General features: G+C 37.3%; 1 protein-coding gene across 1 annotated transcript in view; it reads left to right on the plus strand.

Moving 5' to 3' along the window:
• The window catches only part of BRIP1 (BRCA1 interacting protein C-terminal helicase 1), a 49,892-nt gene extending 44,604 nt beyond the window's left edge, over nt 1-5,288 (plus strand). The window contains exons 17-19 of the mRNA XM_030462432.1: nt 1,492-1,574; nt 2,628-2,954; nt 3,686-5,288. Of these exons, the coding sequence (XP_030318292.1) occupies nt 1,492-1,574; nt 2,628-2,954; nt 3,686-4,560 (1,285 nt within the window). The 3' untranslated portion in view covers nt 4,561-5,288. The remainder of the gene's footprint in view (nt 1-1,491; nt 1,575-2,627; nt 2,955-3,685) is intronic.
• Nucleotides 5,289-15,612: the final 10,324 nt, after the last annotated feature.

Genomic DNA, 15,612 nt, shown 5'->3' on the forward strand with positions numbered 1-15,612 from the left:
CAAAAGGTCAATTCAATTATCATGCTCACTGCTCTCTAGAAAAAGTGCTATAACTTAGGTTTTCAAGTGAAAAAAATTCCCCCAAATTTTATTAACAGGATGGGATTAATTTATCTTTTTTCAACAAAACTTATTATATACCTAGAGAGATGTATCTGTCTGTCATGGATGCCTTACATCTGTCACAGAGATACAGATTTATAAGTAAGAAGAAAAAATGTCACCTGGAAGACTCTTATTTGAATTAATCCAAATAAAAATGTGATAATGTAAATGAAGGTTTAGAAAGAAAATTGAGATGAAATAATCTACGTGGTAAAATTTTGTTATGACTTCCTGGTTTTACAGGTCTCATTTCTTAGATTCCTCTTTGGAGAGTAAAAGCATCAATTTAAATGAGTTTAAATCTAAGGAAATGGTGGAATGCTGAAGAGTAAGAAATGAATTTGAAGTTTTGTCCCTGTGAAATAAGTTTTACCTTGTATGAAAATTGCTTTTTGTTTAATTTAGCATTTGAATGGAATTATGCTAAAACAAACTTCCATTCTGCCATCAACGTATGGATTGTGTACAGAGTCACTAAACTGATGGAACTGAGATTTGATGGCAGCAAATTGCCCATTTTTACACCAGAAGAGAGTAGCAAACGGGTAGTAAGTTACACAGTAGATAGGGCAGCTTCTTGCTGCCAAGATGCCTGCAGGGAGAGCAGTGAGTAGGAGCAGGAGAGGCTTCAGCCTGGCACTTTTCTCTTCATTTGCTGCTGTTACATTATGTGAAGTAACACAAGTCCATGAAATGAAAGAGCAGCCCTTGGGAATACAGCAGCTGGTGTGTGTGACAGTCACACCGTGAATTCCTTGCACTGCTCCTTTTTTCTAAAAGTGGAGGATGTGTTTCCAGTGGGCATAATCCATTTAAACTGGGAGTTAAAAGAGCATTTATTAAAGCAATGAAAAAAAGGAGAAGTTGAAAGGAATCTGGTTTTTAATTGGTCATTTTCCTTACCATAAATCATATTTCTTTGGAGAGCCAGCCTTGTCACTCCCATTTTAAGCCCTGACTCTGATACACTTTTGGTTTTATATGTACATTTGTAAACATCTTCAAAAGCTTTCCTCTTCTTATACAATAGGAATAATAATCTTAAACTGAGTCCTGAAAAGATCCTTTTCTGTATTTCATTTCTTATCAGTGCTCTTCCTTTTTTTTCTGTCAGACAGCATAGAAATGCAAATAATGTTAAAAATAATAACACCTGTAAAGTAATTATTAGATTTTTATAGGCCTCAAACAGCTGAGTTATGAATGCACTGGCATTGCTCACAGCTTTGATCTGAAGCATTATTTGTTTTCGTACTGAAGAGAGTTAGGAATTAAGTGGTTTAGAAACAAGTGCATAGCTAATTAAAAACTGCTTATGTTTGCATCAGTCCCTTTTCTTTTCTAATTGTATATGCACTCTTTTTTGTTGTTGTTGCTCACTTGCAGGTGTATAAGGCACAGGAATGATTGGGGTGCTCTAATTTTAGTTGATGACCGTTTCCGGAATAACCCCAATAAGTACATCACTGGTAAGCTCCAGAAAGCTCTCTGGGAAAGTTTCTATTATTAACAAAGAGAGAAAAATCAAGTTTACTGAACCATGATTATACAAATAGTAGGAGAAGTCATAATGAAATATATCCATTGGACTCAAATTGTGCACTTCAGACTGAAAACTCTGACTGCACCCGGGTGTATTTCTAGTTCATTAAATCCACTGAAACTCAGCTTTATAAATACAGTGCTCAGATTTCTTTTCCCTTTTGGATATGCAGATCATGATACAGAAATGTCAGTATGCAGAATTTGAGAGTTCTTTCTTAAAATGTAACACCTATAAAAAACCTTAAGAACTCTTAATCTTTGCATACTAACTCAACACCTATACAAAACCTTAAGAACTCTTAATCTTTGCATACTAACTCTATATGTTTATATATATATACATGCATGTGTGTTTATTTATGAATTTTAAAGAGTAGTTACTACATTTTTATTTGGACCTTAAGTCTCTAGTGAATGCATCCTTTCTGCCTAGAGGAAGCTTTAATGATGAGGATAATGATCTGATTTTAACACTGGTTTTTTAGGTAAGAAAAGGTAAAGGTTGTGCTGTTCCTCTTAAGGAATTTCACAGAATCATCGTGGTTGGAAAAGGCCTTCAAGATTTCCTCAATACACAAAAAATATTTTCTGTTGTAGTTTTATACTGGAAGATAAAACTGGTCAGGCACACTATCTTAATTAAATAAACCTGTATTTAAAAAAAATGAAAAAATTCCTTGGGAATGCATTATATATCTTTGCTCCTGTCCTGTTTAGGAAAGAGATGAGCAACAAGATGATGTAAACAGATCATGTTGCCATCTAGTCAGCAGGTGGAGCTCAGCTCCTGCAATACAAGTCAAACAAATTCATGGCATGTCTGTACTACAACCACGTTTAACTTACCTGAGCAAACAGAAGTAATCCATACAGTAATACATACTATACATCTGCTGAAGTATTTGCAGTGTTAGGGTGCTATTTACTGGTGTGTGATGCCTGCTTTAGGAGGTGGAAACGAACTTTTTCTTTCTTAGGATTATCTAAATGGATTCGGCAGCAAGTGCAGCACCATGAGAAGTTTGACAGTGCACTTGAATCCCTCCATGCCTTTGCCAGAAGGAACCAGAAAGGCACTGAGTGCTCATCAGAGTGCAGCAGGGAATTTCTCCATGGATTTTCAAATTCCAAAGACCTGTCACAAGCCTCACAACAGGAGGCAACTATTTACCTGTCACCAGATGTTCCTGCTAAAAGTGAGGAGCAACATTTGGTGTCAGAAGTTCCTATTCCTGAAACTGTCAGCTCAGTTAATCCTACAGCATCAAACCAGCCAAGCAACATCAGGGCAACAGTGGAACAAAGTATGTACATTTTCTGTGGAAAAAAAACTTCCTTAGCAATTTTAAATGTGAAACTGGTTTGTTTTTTTGTTTGTTTGAGTGGGGTTTTTTGGGTTGTTGTTTTTTTTTTGGAAGAAATAAGTAGGTTTTAAGATTATAGAAGTGCTGTGAAGCAAATTGTAATTATTTGCAAATGTGGATGAGCTGTGCTCAACAGACTGTAATTAATTGTCATTCCATCTGGTTGTCTTAAAACAATTGATGTATGATAAGTTTATAGTCCATTCAAAAATGTTTTTACCTAAATTTCTTTTTCTGTTGAAAACGATGAAGATAATTTAAATTGTATTTGAGGCAGATGAAGATGAACATTGTAGCAAGATGAGTTTCTCTGTTTAGACAAGATGTTTAGACATCTTTCATATAACCTCTCCTGGTACCAGATTTACAATTAGATACCATTCTGTTCCTAAGTTTTAGGAAAGTTTATGACTCCATTTCAGGCAATAAAGATGTAAATAACAAAAACACAACAAAAACAAATACAAAAGTTAAATCCAGTCATACCTTACTCTACCTTTACATGTGCCTGTAATATCTGGGCTTCTCTTTCTATTGGATCTTAATGAGTATTGTAAAATAAGTGTAAACCTAATAAAAAAGTGGTAATTTTTATGTGCTAAACATGCTGTAAATCAGCAGAGGGAAGACATATATGATTAATTAATGTTTTGTGATTCTTTTTTTCACAGGTGGCCAGAAAGCTGCTGGAGAGGGTCATTCTCCTCATGTAACACAAAGAAGAAAACATGAGGGCTCCACACCCAAAATGCCAGCAACTGAAGTAGAGAGAGAGAAAAAGAATGGTTGGACTAATGCTGGTGTTACAGAAGAACATTGCTCCTTTAAACCACTGACTTCAACACCTTTGCCTGTAGCCAAGAGCTGCAAGTCCACAGCTAGGAGCAAAAAAAAGAATGTGAATAGGCCAAGTGAACTTAGTGATAGCATAAATCAATGCCAGTCATCATTTAATTCAGAACATAAACAAAGTGTGCCAGAGCCATGCTTGGAAACAGATTTTTCAGTCAATACTGAGGCTGCAGTTGCTGAAGAGCATCCTGATGAGCTGCAGCTTCAAGTTGAGCCCTGCAGAGAGTTTCCTTCAGCAGGAGGGAAATCTGAACCTTCAAAGCTAAAGGTGCCTGCAGAAGCTGAAGATGAGGATGAGAGTATCTACTTCACACCAGAACTCTATGATGATGATGTGGAACCAGAGGAAGCAAAAATCAGACCATTGGTTCCAGCCTGTAACACAAATGAGCAGCAGATTGAATGTGGAAACCCTATAATCTCTGGTGGTCTTTTTGCAACCAGCACCTCAGAAACACAAAGCCTGACTGATAAAAAGATGGATGGTGATGGCAGAAGCACAAGTTTACATGGAAAAATGCAAAATGAGGGGCCTAAGGATAGTGGGATTAATAATCTAGAGAGGACTTGTGAAAGAGAAGCAGAGCAGGGAGCCTCTCAGGAGATGGACAACAAAACAAGGAAAATCAGTCTTTCCAGATCCAGAAATAAAGGTGTGTCAGCTTTCCTGTTGAACAGTGCTAGCACACAGTGACAGCTGGGGGAAAGGCAGTGAGCAGCTTCCCAGTACAGCCTCCTTGTAGAGCAGTGGTGGCTTTCAAGTCCTCATCTAATACATGTTCCTGTCAGCCTCACTTTTTCATTATAATTTATTGGTTTTCACTGTGGAAGTTATGCCACCTGCAGTGTTCTATAGGTATCATTAAGGTTCTTCACCCATAGCTGGATTTCCACCATGGGTGGAAATTCTAAATAGAAGCCCAAGTTTGACTTGTAATTATAGGCTGAGGAGGTTTGTCCATTACAGAGGTGTAATCAATCTGCTATTGGGTAAAATTAAATGATCAAGGTTTTCTCAGAAAGCAAAACACCTATATAATCAAAATGTGGTTGGCTCTATTTTTTAGGGCTTTTCTTTTTAAAAATATGTGGAACAGAATCTCTTACAGATCAAGTAATATGCTAGGTTGAGTCAGGTATTGAAACAGGGCTTTGTTTCCCTCTCATTCCTTCTGTCAAAATGTCTATCAAAAGCTGCATAGTAGTATTTGAATATCTTGATACTTAATAATCATGAGAAGTCTGTCTTTGTTTTTTATAAAAATTGAGCTTTCTTTACAGTTTTCTTTTGTGGGAGGATCAAATTTCTTTTGGCCAGGTTCTGTCTGTATTCATATTAAAATGTGTACTCATTTCTGTGCCCTACAAACACAATTCCTGTGTAATACCTAACAATGTAAATTTGTACATAAAAGTCTTTAAATCTTCCTCAGTCTACTTTTCAGTTATTTTACATTTTTTTTTCATTTATTGCAATCAAACCAGCCAGGATTTTTCTCTAATAAAGCATACTATGCCTGATTTCTCAAGAACAGGCTCTTCATTTCCAGAATACATTCATGTGAAGATGTAGGATTTTTATAATCAGTTGGTTCATGGGTATTTGTATATTTTGACAGAGAGCAGCTATAAAAGCTAACTTATTGACCTTTCCTCTCTTACTTTGATATCATAGCTAGATATGATCTTTCCTGTCTAAAATAATAACAAAATCTTGACTTTATTAAAGGGTTGAAAGTTCAGAGACGATGCAGACGAAGAAAAGCTTCAGTTAGGCAGAGCAGCTGCACCAGTGAGAGAAAGGTACCCTGTGCATCATCTACCTTGTTTTAAGAGGCTACTGTAGAATGTTATAAGGTGCTAGGGAAATAAGAATGATTCATTATTTAAATTTTCAGTGAAATAATACAGACAAAATTGTTTATTCCTGGTTTGCCCTGGGTTCACCCTCTCCATAGACAGCTTCGAGTCTCACAGGAAACCAAAAGGCTGAGTGGTTCCAAGTCTTGTTAACACAGATATGAACTGCCCAGAGTGCAGCTTGTGACACATCACTGTTGTGATTCCTGTTTTCTTACAAGCAATGCTGCTGATTTCTGACTAAGAAGAATGTTTAGGGCAGGATTTGCTAAGAGCATCATGACACTGAAACTCAGCCTGAGTTAGGGACCTGTCTTTTCTAGGCTGTTTTGCAAAATACCCAACTAATTATCAGCTATATTTTTTAAATTTATTCCAATAGATTTCTTTGAGCATTTCAGGTAGTATATTTAATATTTCTCTGAAACAGATTTCTTCATGTTTATATTAAAAGCTTCAGTCTGCATAGTTACTATATGCAAACTAGTATTTACATGAATTTGTGTATTGTCTTGTTAGAGGGAAACACACCACCAGCCTTGCAAGAAAGGACTTTATTGTATTGTTTGTGGAGCTGAAATCCTGCCAAAAGCAGAGGGTAAGATCTATAACTGGTCATTTGTTTCAGGTTGGAAATGAGAAGATTTTGAATCCATCTTTTTACTGTGATGGCTTTAGATACTGAAGAGATATTTTGGTATAATTAGTTAATATTCCAGTGGATATGGTAACTAGATGAATGACTTGGAGATAAGTGCACTGGAGACCTGCAGAAAATGCTAAAAGAGATATGTTGAACTACTATTTTTACTTTCATTTTCAGTGAAAATAAGTTAGTGTTAAAGTAGCCTCTTTCTGACATATTTCTGTTGCTTGATTCAGTGCTCTGGTTACACTGACCTTTCTTGAAGTACAGTGGGAATCTTGACTGGTAGTTAAGAGTTAACTAAAGGCAACTAGTCCTGAAGGCTGAAAGAAATTATTTGTAGCATAGTGGCCTATTCACTGGGCTGTGTATGTTCCTTCTGAGGGGTAGGTGTTAATTTGCTACCAGTTGCTGTGAGAAGTTTGTTAATACCTTGGCACAGGAACTCTATGAATCTAATGCATGTTTTAATGAACCTATCAAATTTTTACTGAAAAACCATCTGATTGCTCTGTCACTCTTCAGCAGGTAACCTACCTTGTCATCATTTAGTGTAGTTTTCAGTCCCTGCATGACCCATGGAACAAAATGTGGATTAGATGTTCTTGGAAAATGGCTCTCCATTTTTTCTTTCCATTTTTCCAAAGCCCATGTTGATTTGGGAAAGTCTGAAAGCTGATAATGGTATTAACAACTCTGCTGGGTTTTTTTTTTTAATGCCCTGTATCTTTGGGGTACTGGGCCATGTGTGCTGATGACCTAATTAGAAAATCAGTGGAAAAGAAGAAACAATTAGAGGTTTTTAATATACTGAAAGAATGTATAAAACATTGTCCTCCAGGAGAATTTAGTGGGGCATTTTGGTGGTCCCAGGTTATACAAACCTGAAGGTAAGAAGACATTTGCTTTTCTGTGCCTCACCACTACATCTTGGGATGTAATAAGCCAGAAAGCCACATTTTTAGGAGGTGCTGGAGATGATCTGGAACTTGAGATGAAGAGAATTTTACATTAGACACAGCAGAGACCTGGTTTCTTGTGCAGGGTTGTGTTTACTGCAGCCTCTAAATTAGGGAGCTCTTAAACCTTAAACCATGGAGAGATGTTGATTTCCTTGATTTATCAGCATCATCATATCTTTGCAGTTTGGTGTAGAGTCTGAAATGAAATCCCTCTGTATGAAATTAAAACATTTTGAGTCAGTGAGGCACTTCAGTGCCTGCAGTTATCAAGGTGTCTGTTGTCAGTGCAAAGTTTTATGCTGTTTAAACTGAATCTCAGATGTCAGTTGATTGATGAAGGTGAAAAAAACCTGCTACAGTTGGAAGAAAATGAAAAATAAATGACTTGATTCCAAGTGGATCCAAACTCACTCGTCAATCTGGGAGTGAGTAATAACAAGGGGAAAATTATCTGTTGAAAAGTAAATTTTGGACACCTTAAAAAAATTTAAATAAGGCCCATTTACATCAATAGAAGTCTTTTCAGTGACTTCAGTGGGTGTTGGATCAGGGCCTAAATTACCATCTTGTAAATGTGGAAAGTCTGCAGTATATTCAAACAGTACTGTATTCAAAACCAGGTCTATATAAAGTCTTACACCCCACTTCTTAAATTATAGGAATTTTGAGAAAAGCTTGCTACAGTAATATTGAGCTGCAAATAATCTGGAAACTCTTCAGAAATCCTAGTATAAGAAGCAAAGAATCCATTAATAACTGTATGTGTGAACTAAATGGCATTTCAGAAGATGATAATATGATGTTGGTCATCTCAGATGCTGCAAGTCTTGGACATCTTAAAGAAACTTTGAAGGTTTATCAGATGCCAATCAAAAGTGAAGGTAAATCTTACTGATAAAACCCAACCTCACTTCTGTCAAATCCTTTAGCTTGAAATACATGTTATTTTCTTTCATTTCCTGCAGGTGCTTTTGATTGTGGTTTTCTCTCTTGACCTATGTGTGAAATCTCCCACAGAGAGCTCCAGTTGGAGCCTCTTGCCCCACTGCTTCTCACATCCCAAAATACCACTGCCCAGGTTTTGCAGATGAAAGCATCTCTAAGCCAAGACAAAATAAATGAGCATCCAAAATGACTTTTCACCTGTCTTTCATGAAGTTGTTGTACAGATTGTTCAAAGCTGCACTGAACTTTTGTTGTAATTGTTTATTAGGAAATATCCTCCTAGCAAGGGACATGGAAACACCATGTCACAAATCATGCTTAGTAGCAGTTGGCTGAGTTGTTTTCTTTTTTGTGCCAATAAGGCCTTGGCATTGGTTTTTTTTTTTAATTTCCTAGTAGTCATTAATTCTGACTCCATTGTTCTTCCACACCTTTCCACTGCTCCCACTTAAGTTTCTTCAAGTTTTAAGGAAATCAAACAGTACTGGATATGAAATAAATGCTCTGGCCATTTAGTTTCTCCTTCAAGGAGAAAGCTATTGAAAGCTATTTGGCTTTTTAAATCAAACAGATTTTTTTTTTCTTAAGTGAAAATACCAAATCTATCACTGCTGCTGGTATTTCTGGGGCCTCTTGCCAAGGATTGGGAGTTTTTCTGAAAACCTCAGGCAATTTTTGAAAGGTGAAACAAGCACAAAAGTGATGCTGCCATCCTGAAAAAATGTAGTGACAGTTGTAAACCATGGCTTTGACCTTAGATAACTGAGGAAGATTATGAGTGGAAGTTTGGCTATTTTATGGGATAAGGAAGTTGAAGGCTTCAGTTAGGCTGAACCTAACTGTCCAAGGCATAGTGTTTGGCTAGAAAGCAGCTAAACAGCAAAACCATCTGGGCCAGTGGTTTTTTTTTCAGGATACTGGAAATTACAGAGGCTGGAGAATCAGATACTGACAAGATAATATATTATATACACTGATTTTCTCCTTCCTGGGCAATTCACAAGACTTTACAGCCCATACCTTTGAGCTTTTGGGAAGTTAATGGTAAGATTTTTCCACTGAAACTTCTTGGGTCTTTCCATAGCATTCTGATCAGGAAGAAAATGCTCATGAGAAGAGAATCACATTTCCTCTAAGAAATTCCAGTCTGTGAACTGGAAGCTGATACCTGGAGCCCCAGTGGTGAAACTGGGGCTCTGCAGGAGGGATGTGTGGGGTAGGAGATCATCCCAGGTGTCAGACATGGACTGTGTAACCCTTCAGCAGCATTCAGGTGCCAGAGACTGAAAGTAAAGTACTGAATTGTGAGCAATTCTGGTGTTAGGATTATTTATGACAATTTCTGACATGATTTCCATCACAGGGAGTCTATTTCAGGAGTTACAAGCTTTGCTGAGGTGCACCCTGCACATTGTTACTTTCTGGCAAAATGAGAATATTACCTTTTGAAATGTGAAGTACAGCTTCTGATCTTTTAAAAATCTTCCTTGATGCTTATGTAAAGCACTTTTTTCTTTCTTTTTGAAAGACTTGGATGACAGTTTATCTTTAAATGCTCTTTGGAATGAGAAGGAATGTTCACTGACCAGTTACTTACAGTGCAGGAGCTGTGTCATTCAGTCCATTTCTCCGTGTCCTTTGATAGGAGCTGAGGTCACTCATTTCAGTAATAAAGTACAATCATGGGTAAGTCAAATTAGTTTTATTTTTATTCAAATTAGTTTTATTTTTATATTAACATGATGACTGAATCGTTTGTATAGAAAGTAATAAAATACAATTTCTCTGAAAAGGTAGAATGAGATTTTACCTGGAAGAATTGTGGATGCTTCATCTGATCTGTGCCACAGAGATTTGAAATTGTAATTAAGACCCAACTTCAGGTCACTTAATATACTTGTAATTTATACCTAATCTGGTGCAGTGCCTGCAGCATTGTGCTTTATGAAAAAAACCACAAAAAGATAAGAAAATAAGCAGCAGTTATCCATGTCTTTCATGAGAGGAAATCCAGAACAAAAGATATTTGCACAAGTGATACAGCCAGACTTGGCTTTTCAGACACTTTGTATGAGGTTTGTGTCTCTCTCAGAGTTTGAGCAGAGCCTGTGGGGGAGCATGGACAAGGTCTAAAGGAGTCAACAGGAAGAAACTTTTTTAGATGTATTGTGTTTCCAACAGGGTTAGCAAACCAAATTCTCTATAGAATTCTTTCAAATCTAGCCAAGAAGCTCTGTGTATCTTTGCTGTGCTCTATGTCATGCTTTAGTTTAAGATAAAGACAGAGGGTGAGGCTCCATCCTGAATGAGCTGTGCAGGTAACCTGAGGACACACAGCTCTTTCCTGAAGTTTTCTTCATTTATACTCTGCATATAAATATCATTTAATTTAATCAGATATCTTTAAGACTAAAAATTTGCCAGAACTTGAATGGGATCTTTACGTTTTGGGCTACATTATCCTCTCTATAAGCTATTTGAAATGCACTGTATGGCTGTGTGGAGATGGAACAAAGTTTATGTGGTGTTACATGCCATGAATGCAGGAATTTCAAACATTATCACTAAGATTTCAGCATTCATTTTGTATCAAAGATAATTTAATGTTACACTGAGGACATTTATACTGCAAGTTTAGGAAATAAAGGGATCCTCTGCAGTATAATTAAATTATTTGTGGTTTTCTCTCCAGTTTTTTTCTGTACATTTAAAACAAGGGGCTCTGTAGCCCTGCCAGGACATCAGAAACATTGTGTTTCCAGTTCTTTGGTGCTTCCCATGTCTGGCTGTGCAAACCAAATGCTGTCAGCACTTTTATTCATGCTGTAGGTGGGCAGCTGGGGGGGGGGGCTTGGCTCTTACTCAGACCAGGTGCATCAAGTGTAACTATAATCACCTGCTATGAGGTTTACAAGTGGTGTGAGTTTATTAGTGTAAAAGAAACAAGTGTTCTTAGCCTACCTGTGGATTTAACTTCTTTTAGCAAGAAAGATACTATTAATTGGTGCAGTTTTTCTATATATGTATTTTTTCCTATTTTTTTTTTAAATAAATATTCTGTTTTCATCTTCAATCTTGTTGAACTTATAGGCTTGGAAGGGCAACATAGGCTAAAAAAGACCACAGCTGGCTTTGGGGAGTCATTCTGAAAGCTGATGGCTTTCAGGAGAGAGAGAGGGACATCTAATCTCTTAATGCATGGCTTTGTTTCAGAGAGAGACTCAGGGGTGGGGGGAAATCCCATCATCTTCAACAGACTCATAAAACAATTGTCAGAACTGGCATTTTTGCTTTGAATCTGTTGCAAATTGGGTGCCTTCTGACTCCATTATTAGGCAAGATGAGAGCTGTGGGGTGAGGAAGGAAACTCCTCTTGTTTTACTTCTTCTTTGTGTGAAAAATACCTGTTTAGAAAGGTAGCATGGACCTGGAGATGTATGATATTAAATACAGCTTTAATTTTGTCATCTCCTTGCTTTCAATCAAATGGCTGTTTATTTCCTGCAGTTGGAATATAGGAATGTAAAGTAAAACTTACAGCATGAGTCTAGGGAGGTTAAAATGGTGTTTTATTAAATGCTGTCATATACCTGAGCAAACACATCCATGAGGAAACTGGGATTAGGGCAGTTTATCTCCCAGTTATACATTAAATACAGGATCCTGCTGGTTTTGAGCATTACATTTGTAGAGATAAAATCAACACTGTAGTTGATACTGTTGCCTCCCCTGAATTAAATCATGGACATTGTCATGTGGTATCATGTGTCATCTTAAATTACTCTGTGGCATGTGTCTAGAAATCAAGTACAGTTGGTCCTGGAAGGCAAGGAATTCTTCATTTAATAGAAATCACATTGCTCTAGGAAAGCAAGCCTGAAATAGAATCAGTGGAAAGAATATCTGTAATTTACTTCTAGATTGGGTAATCATTTAAGGAGGCAACACTGTCTTGTCATGGCTTAAATCTAAGGTGTGATTAACAAATTCCATTTTGTAAATCTTTTTTAATCAATTATACATGTATATTGAAAATTAGATTTTAAAATTTACTGCTACATCTCTACAAATCAGATTACATCATGTATTTCCCAGTGACCTAGAAACCTCCATCAACTTCTTCAGACTTTCTGCAAAATCAGTGGCAAGTAAATTAATACTGGGGTTTGTATTCCTTAAAAATACTCTAAATATTTATATATTCCTGCTTACAGGAATGGGAACAACTTTATCAGCCAGAGCTTTGGAAATATTTTGGTACCACAAATGCAGCACACTGGGAGGAAGGAGCCAGCTTAGCTAATGCACTAAATTGCCTTGTAAATGATGAAAGGTGAATGCAACTGGGGACTAAATTTTTTAAACTTATTAAGGAGTTGTTGCTCTGATTAGACAGTCAGCTGCTGAGACAGTAGCTTTTATATAACAGGATCTTGTTTTGTTCAGCATGTTGCCACATTTGGCAAACTTTTCTCTTAATGCGCCTATGGGGAATACCAGTCTGACCTCAATCTGGGTAAAGCCCTCGGAGTGGCTGTTGTGAGGGGTGCTTGCAGGAGGTGGCACAGTCATCTCTGCAGCCTCTGGATATTTGTTATCACATGGTAATCAGATTCCTCATTCTGTTTAATAAAGATTTCATCTGCCACGCGAATGCATAATCGGCTGTGTCCGAGTGCCCGTCTTTTGTCTGGAGCAGATTGCTAAAACTGTATTAAGCATCATTAGACAAAAATGAAGACCTTATTAATTTGTCCTTTATGTGTTGTCCAGCAGATTGGGCCTCATTATTATGCAAACACGGTACACAGAGCTGCCCCAGAAGTAGCTCATTAATGTTTCTTTCCCTTAGCACGTAACAGATTATTATTGTGAAGTGTGCATGAAATAATTGCTAATTATGTGCCTTAAGTTGTACAGTGATTGTCTGTCTAGATTTTTTTTTTTTTTTCATATGCTTTAAGAGCACCCTGGAAAGCCATCAGAAGCTCCAGGTTAACCCCACCAAAGCAAGTAAACCAGAGGAAGTGAATCACAAGCCAGGCATTTTATCACACGTTTTCCAGCCTCTGAAGAGTAATTAGGGCAGCCATGGATTGCTTTGTAGTTACCTCTCACTATGCTCCTTATTGTAAAAGAAATGACTCTCAGCTGGCAAATAATTTAATAGATATCTCTGCTAGTGATGCAGAGCAGGCAAGTGTGAACTGTGGGCTCCTTGTAAAAAAACCCCAAAGATTGAGAAATGGCAATTCTTGATTTAGTATGGTTTCCTTAGTCACACACCACTAACCTCTTACATAGCTCTAAATAATGTTCTTTCTACCATATGTTTTCCCAAACACATTTTCCATTACTTAGAGCTCTCTATTCAGTATGATTCTCCTTAAAATTGGTAAGTATGGTGGAAATTACATTTGGCATTCATCTGTAGTTTGACAACTTTGGGCTAAGTGTGTAATTGGTTTAAGCTGGTAGTGCTTCATACTTATCCATGGCACATCTTCTGTAATCTCTCTGCCACTGCAGCTGATAAGACTTGGCCACAACTGAAGTTTTTGCAGTGCTGGAAATAAAATCCTGATTCATTAAGGGCTTGCATGGATTTAGCTTTATAATCTGGTTTAGAAATTGTGAGTGGTCAGATCTTAGATTTGAGCTTTTGTTATCAAAAAGATGCCATGAAAAGCATTACATCAGCATAGCCTGAAAGATACAGTGATTATTTCTGAAGAGAAGTATTTGTGACTGGCAATTATTTATTATATACGAGCACTGAAATAGATATCTCAGAGTTAAGAGGGTAATAATATTCATCTGACATCACTTATAGTAAATAATTTTGGAGTCTAACTGCATTTGGTTAGTGTTAAGCAGTTGCTTATGTCAGCTGATACCACCATTTTAAAATGGTGGCTGCTTCATACATGTGAAAATGAATAGAGCATGCTAGCTGGAAATGACTCTTTAAACATTTCATGTGCAAGAAATCATTACTGAGTATTTATGAAAGGCAGACACATCTTACCCCTCTGAAAAATCACACTGAAATTCTGTGGAGACCAAGTTCTCTTTACTGCACTCTTAGCTCTTGGGCTTGTGGATATTTACCATGACTGATAAAACTGAGAGCTGGCTGTGTGGCATTGCAGAAATAATTATTTGACTTGGATTATTTGAAATATCTGGCAATATATTGCTATGAACAGGCAGAGGTACACTATTAATACAAAGTTTCTGCATTGTGATTATCATCATTTCTTTAAAAGTGCTTTCTAGAATGTCAGTGATAGTATTGCACACTGCTGTGTGTTTGTAATGTAATCCAAGCAGATAGAAACACCCTCTGGGAGCATGAATAAGTCTTGTAGCTCATGGTTCAGTTGGGCTGGAAAGGACTTGGATCTGCAATGGTTTGACACTGAACTTTTCCTTTGGCTTCACGACCCCTATTTTCCTATGAAATCCCATTTTAATGACATGGCATCCTCTGTTTCCAACCTTTCCAATCTTTCCTTTATTGTTTGGGTTAGAGACAAGTCATGTAGGTTGCCCTAAGGATTGCAGGATGATTCCATAGCACCTGGGACGAAACATTTTGACCAGGATCATCTCCTAGGTGAGGTTATTTTTATTTCTGGTGCTGACAGGGAGATTGTTGCCATGTAGCTGTGATATTAGAGCCCTCATCTTCTGCCTCTGGCACTTTAGGACTGGGTGGGAAGAAGCTGGCCAGGCTTGTGGAAAGCACACTGGTCAATGGGGAATGCTGCAAGTGATCTTCTGAGAAAACTTGAGTATAGGAGAGAAAGAAGAGTTTGGTGCTCCTAAGCTAATTATGTTTCAAATTCAAGGCTGGACTTTCAGAGTCTCTTTTGTAGTCTTTTTAATTTTTAATAGGCAAATAACAATAAATGATGCTCTGATCTCCTGCCAGAAAAAAAATATGCTAAGTTAGTTGTCAGGCTTATTTGAATTCCACTGGTTTGAAATTCACTTTAAAACAAATAAAATTTCTTTCAAGATTTTTTTCAGAGAGGTATTTAAAAATATAGGGATCAAAAGCTCCCATTAGGCTTGCCCAGCATTTAGTACAATTTTCTTCAAGTGCTGGGACAGTCACCAGCATGGTGATTTATTGCCTGCCAGGTACTGACAGCCAAGTGATTTTTCATCTGACAAGGTCAATGCTCAGTGAGGTTGTGAGTGGCAAAATGTAATTGTTTTTCTTGCTTCCTTTGCAGTGGTGCTCTACTGATGCAAAAGCAAAGGTTTGCTTATATAAACTCAGGTGCTCTCTGTAGGTGAAGTCCTGGAAAGTTCCTGTCCTTCC

Source organism: Calypte anna, chromosome 19 (assembly GCF_003957555.1).
Source record: "Calypte anna isolate BGI_N300 chromosome 19, bCalAnn1_v1.p, whole genome shotgun sequence".
NCBI classification, from domain to species: domain Eukaryota; kingdom Metazoa; phylum Chordata; class Aves; order Apodiformes; family Trochilidae; genus Calypte; species Calypte anna.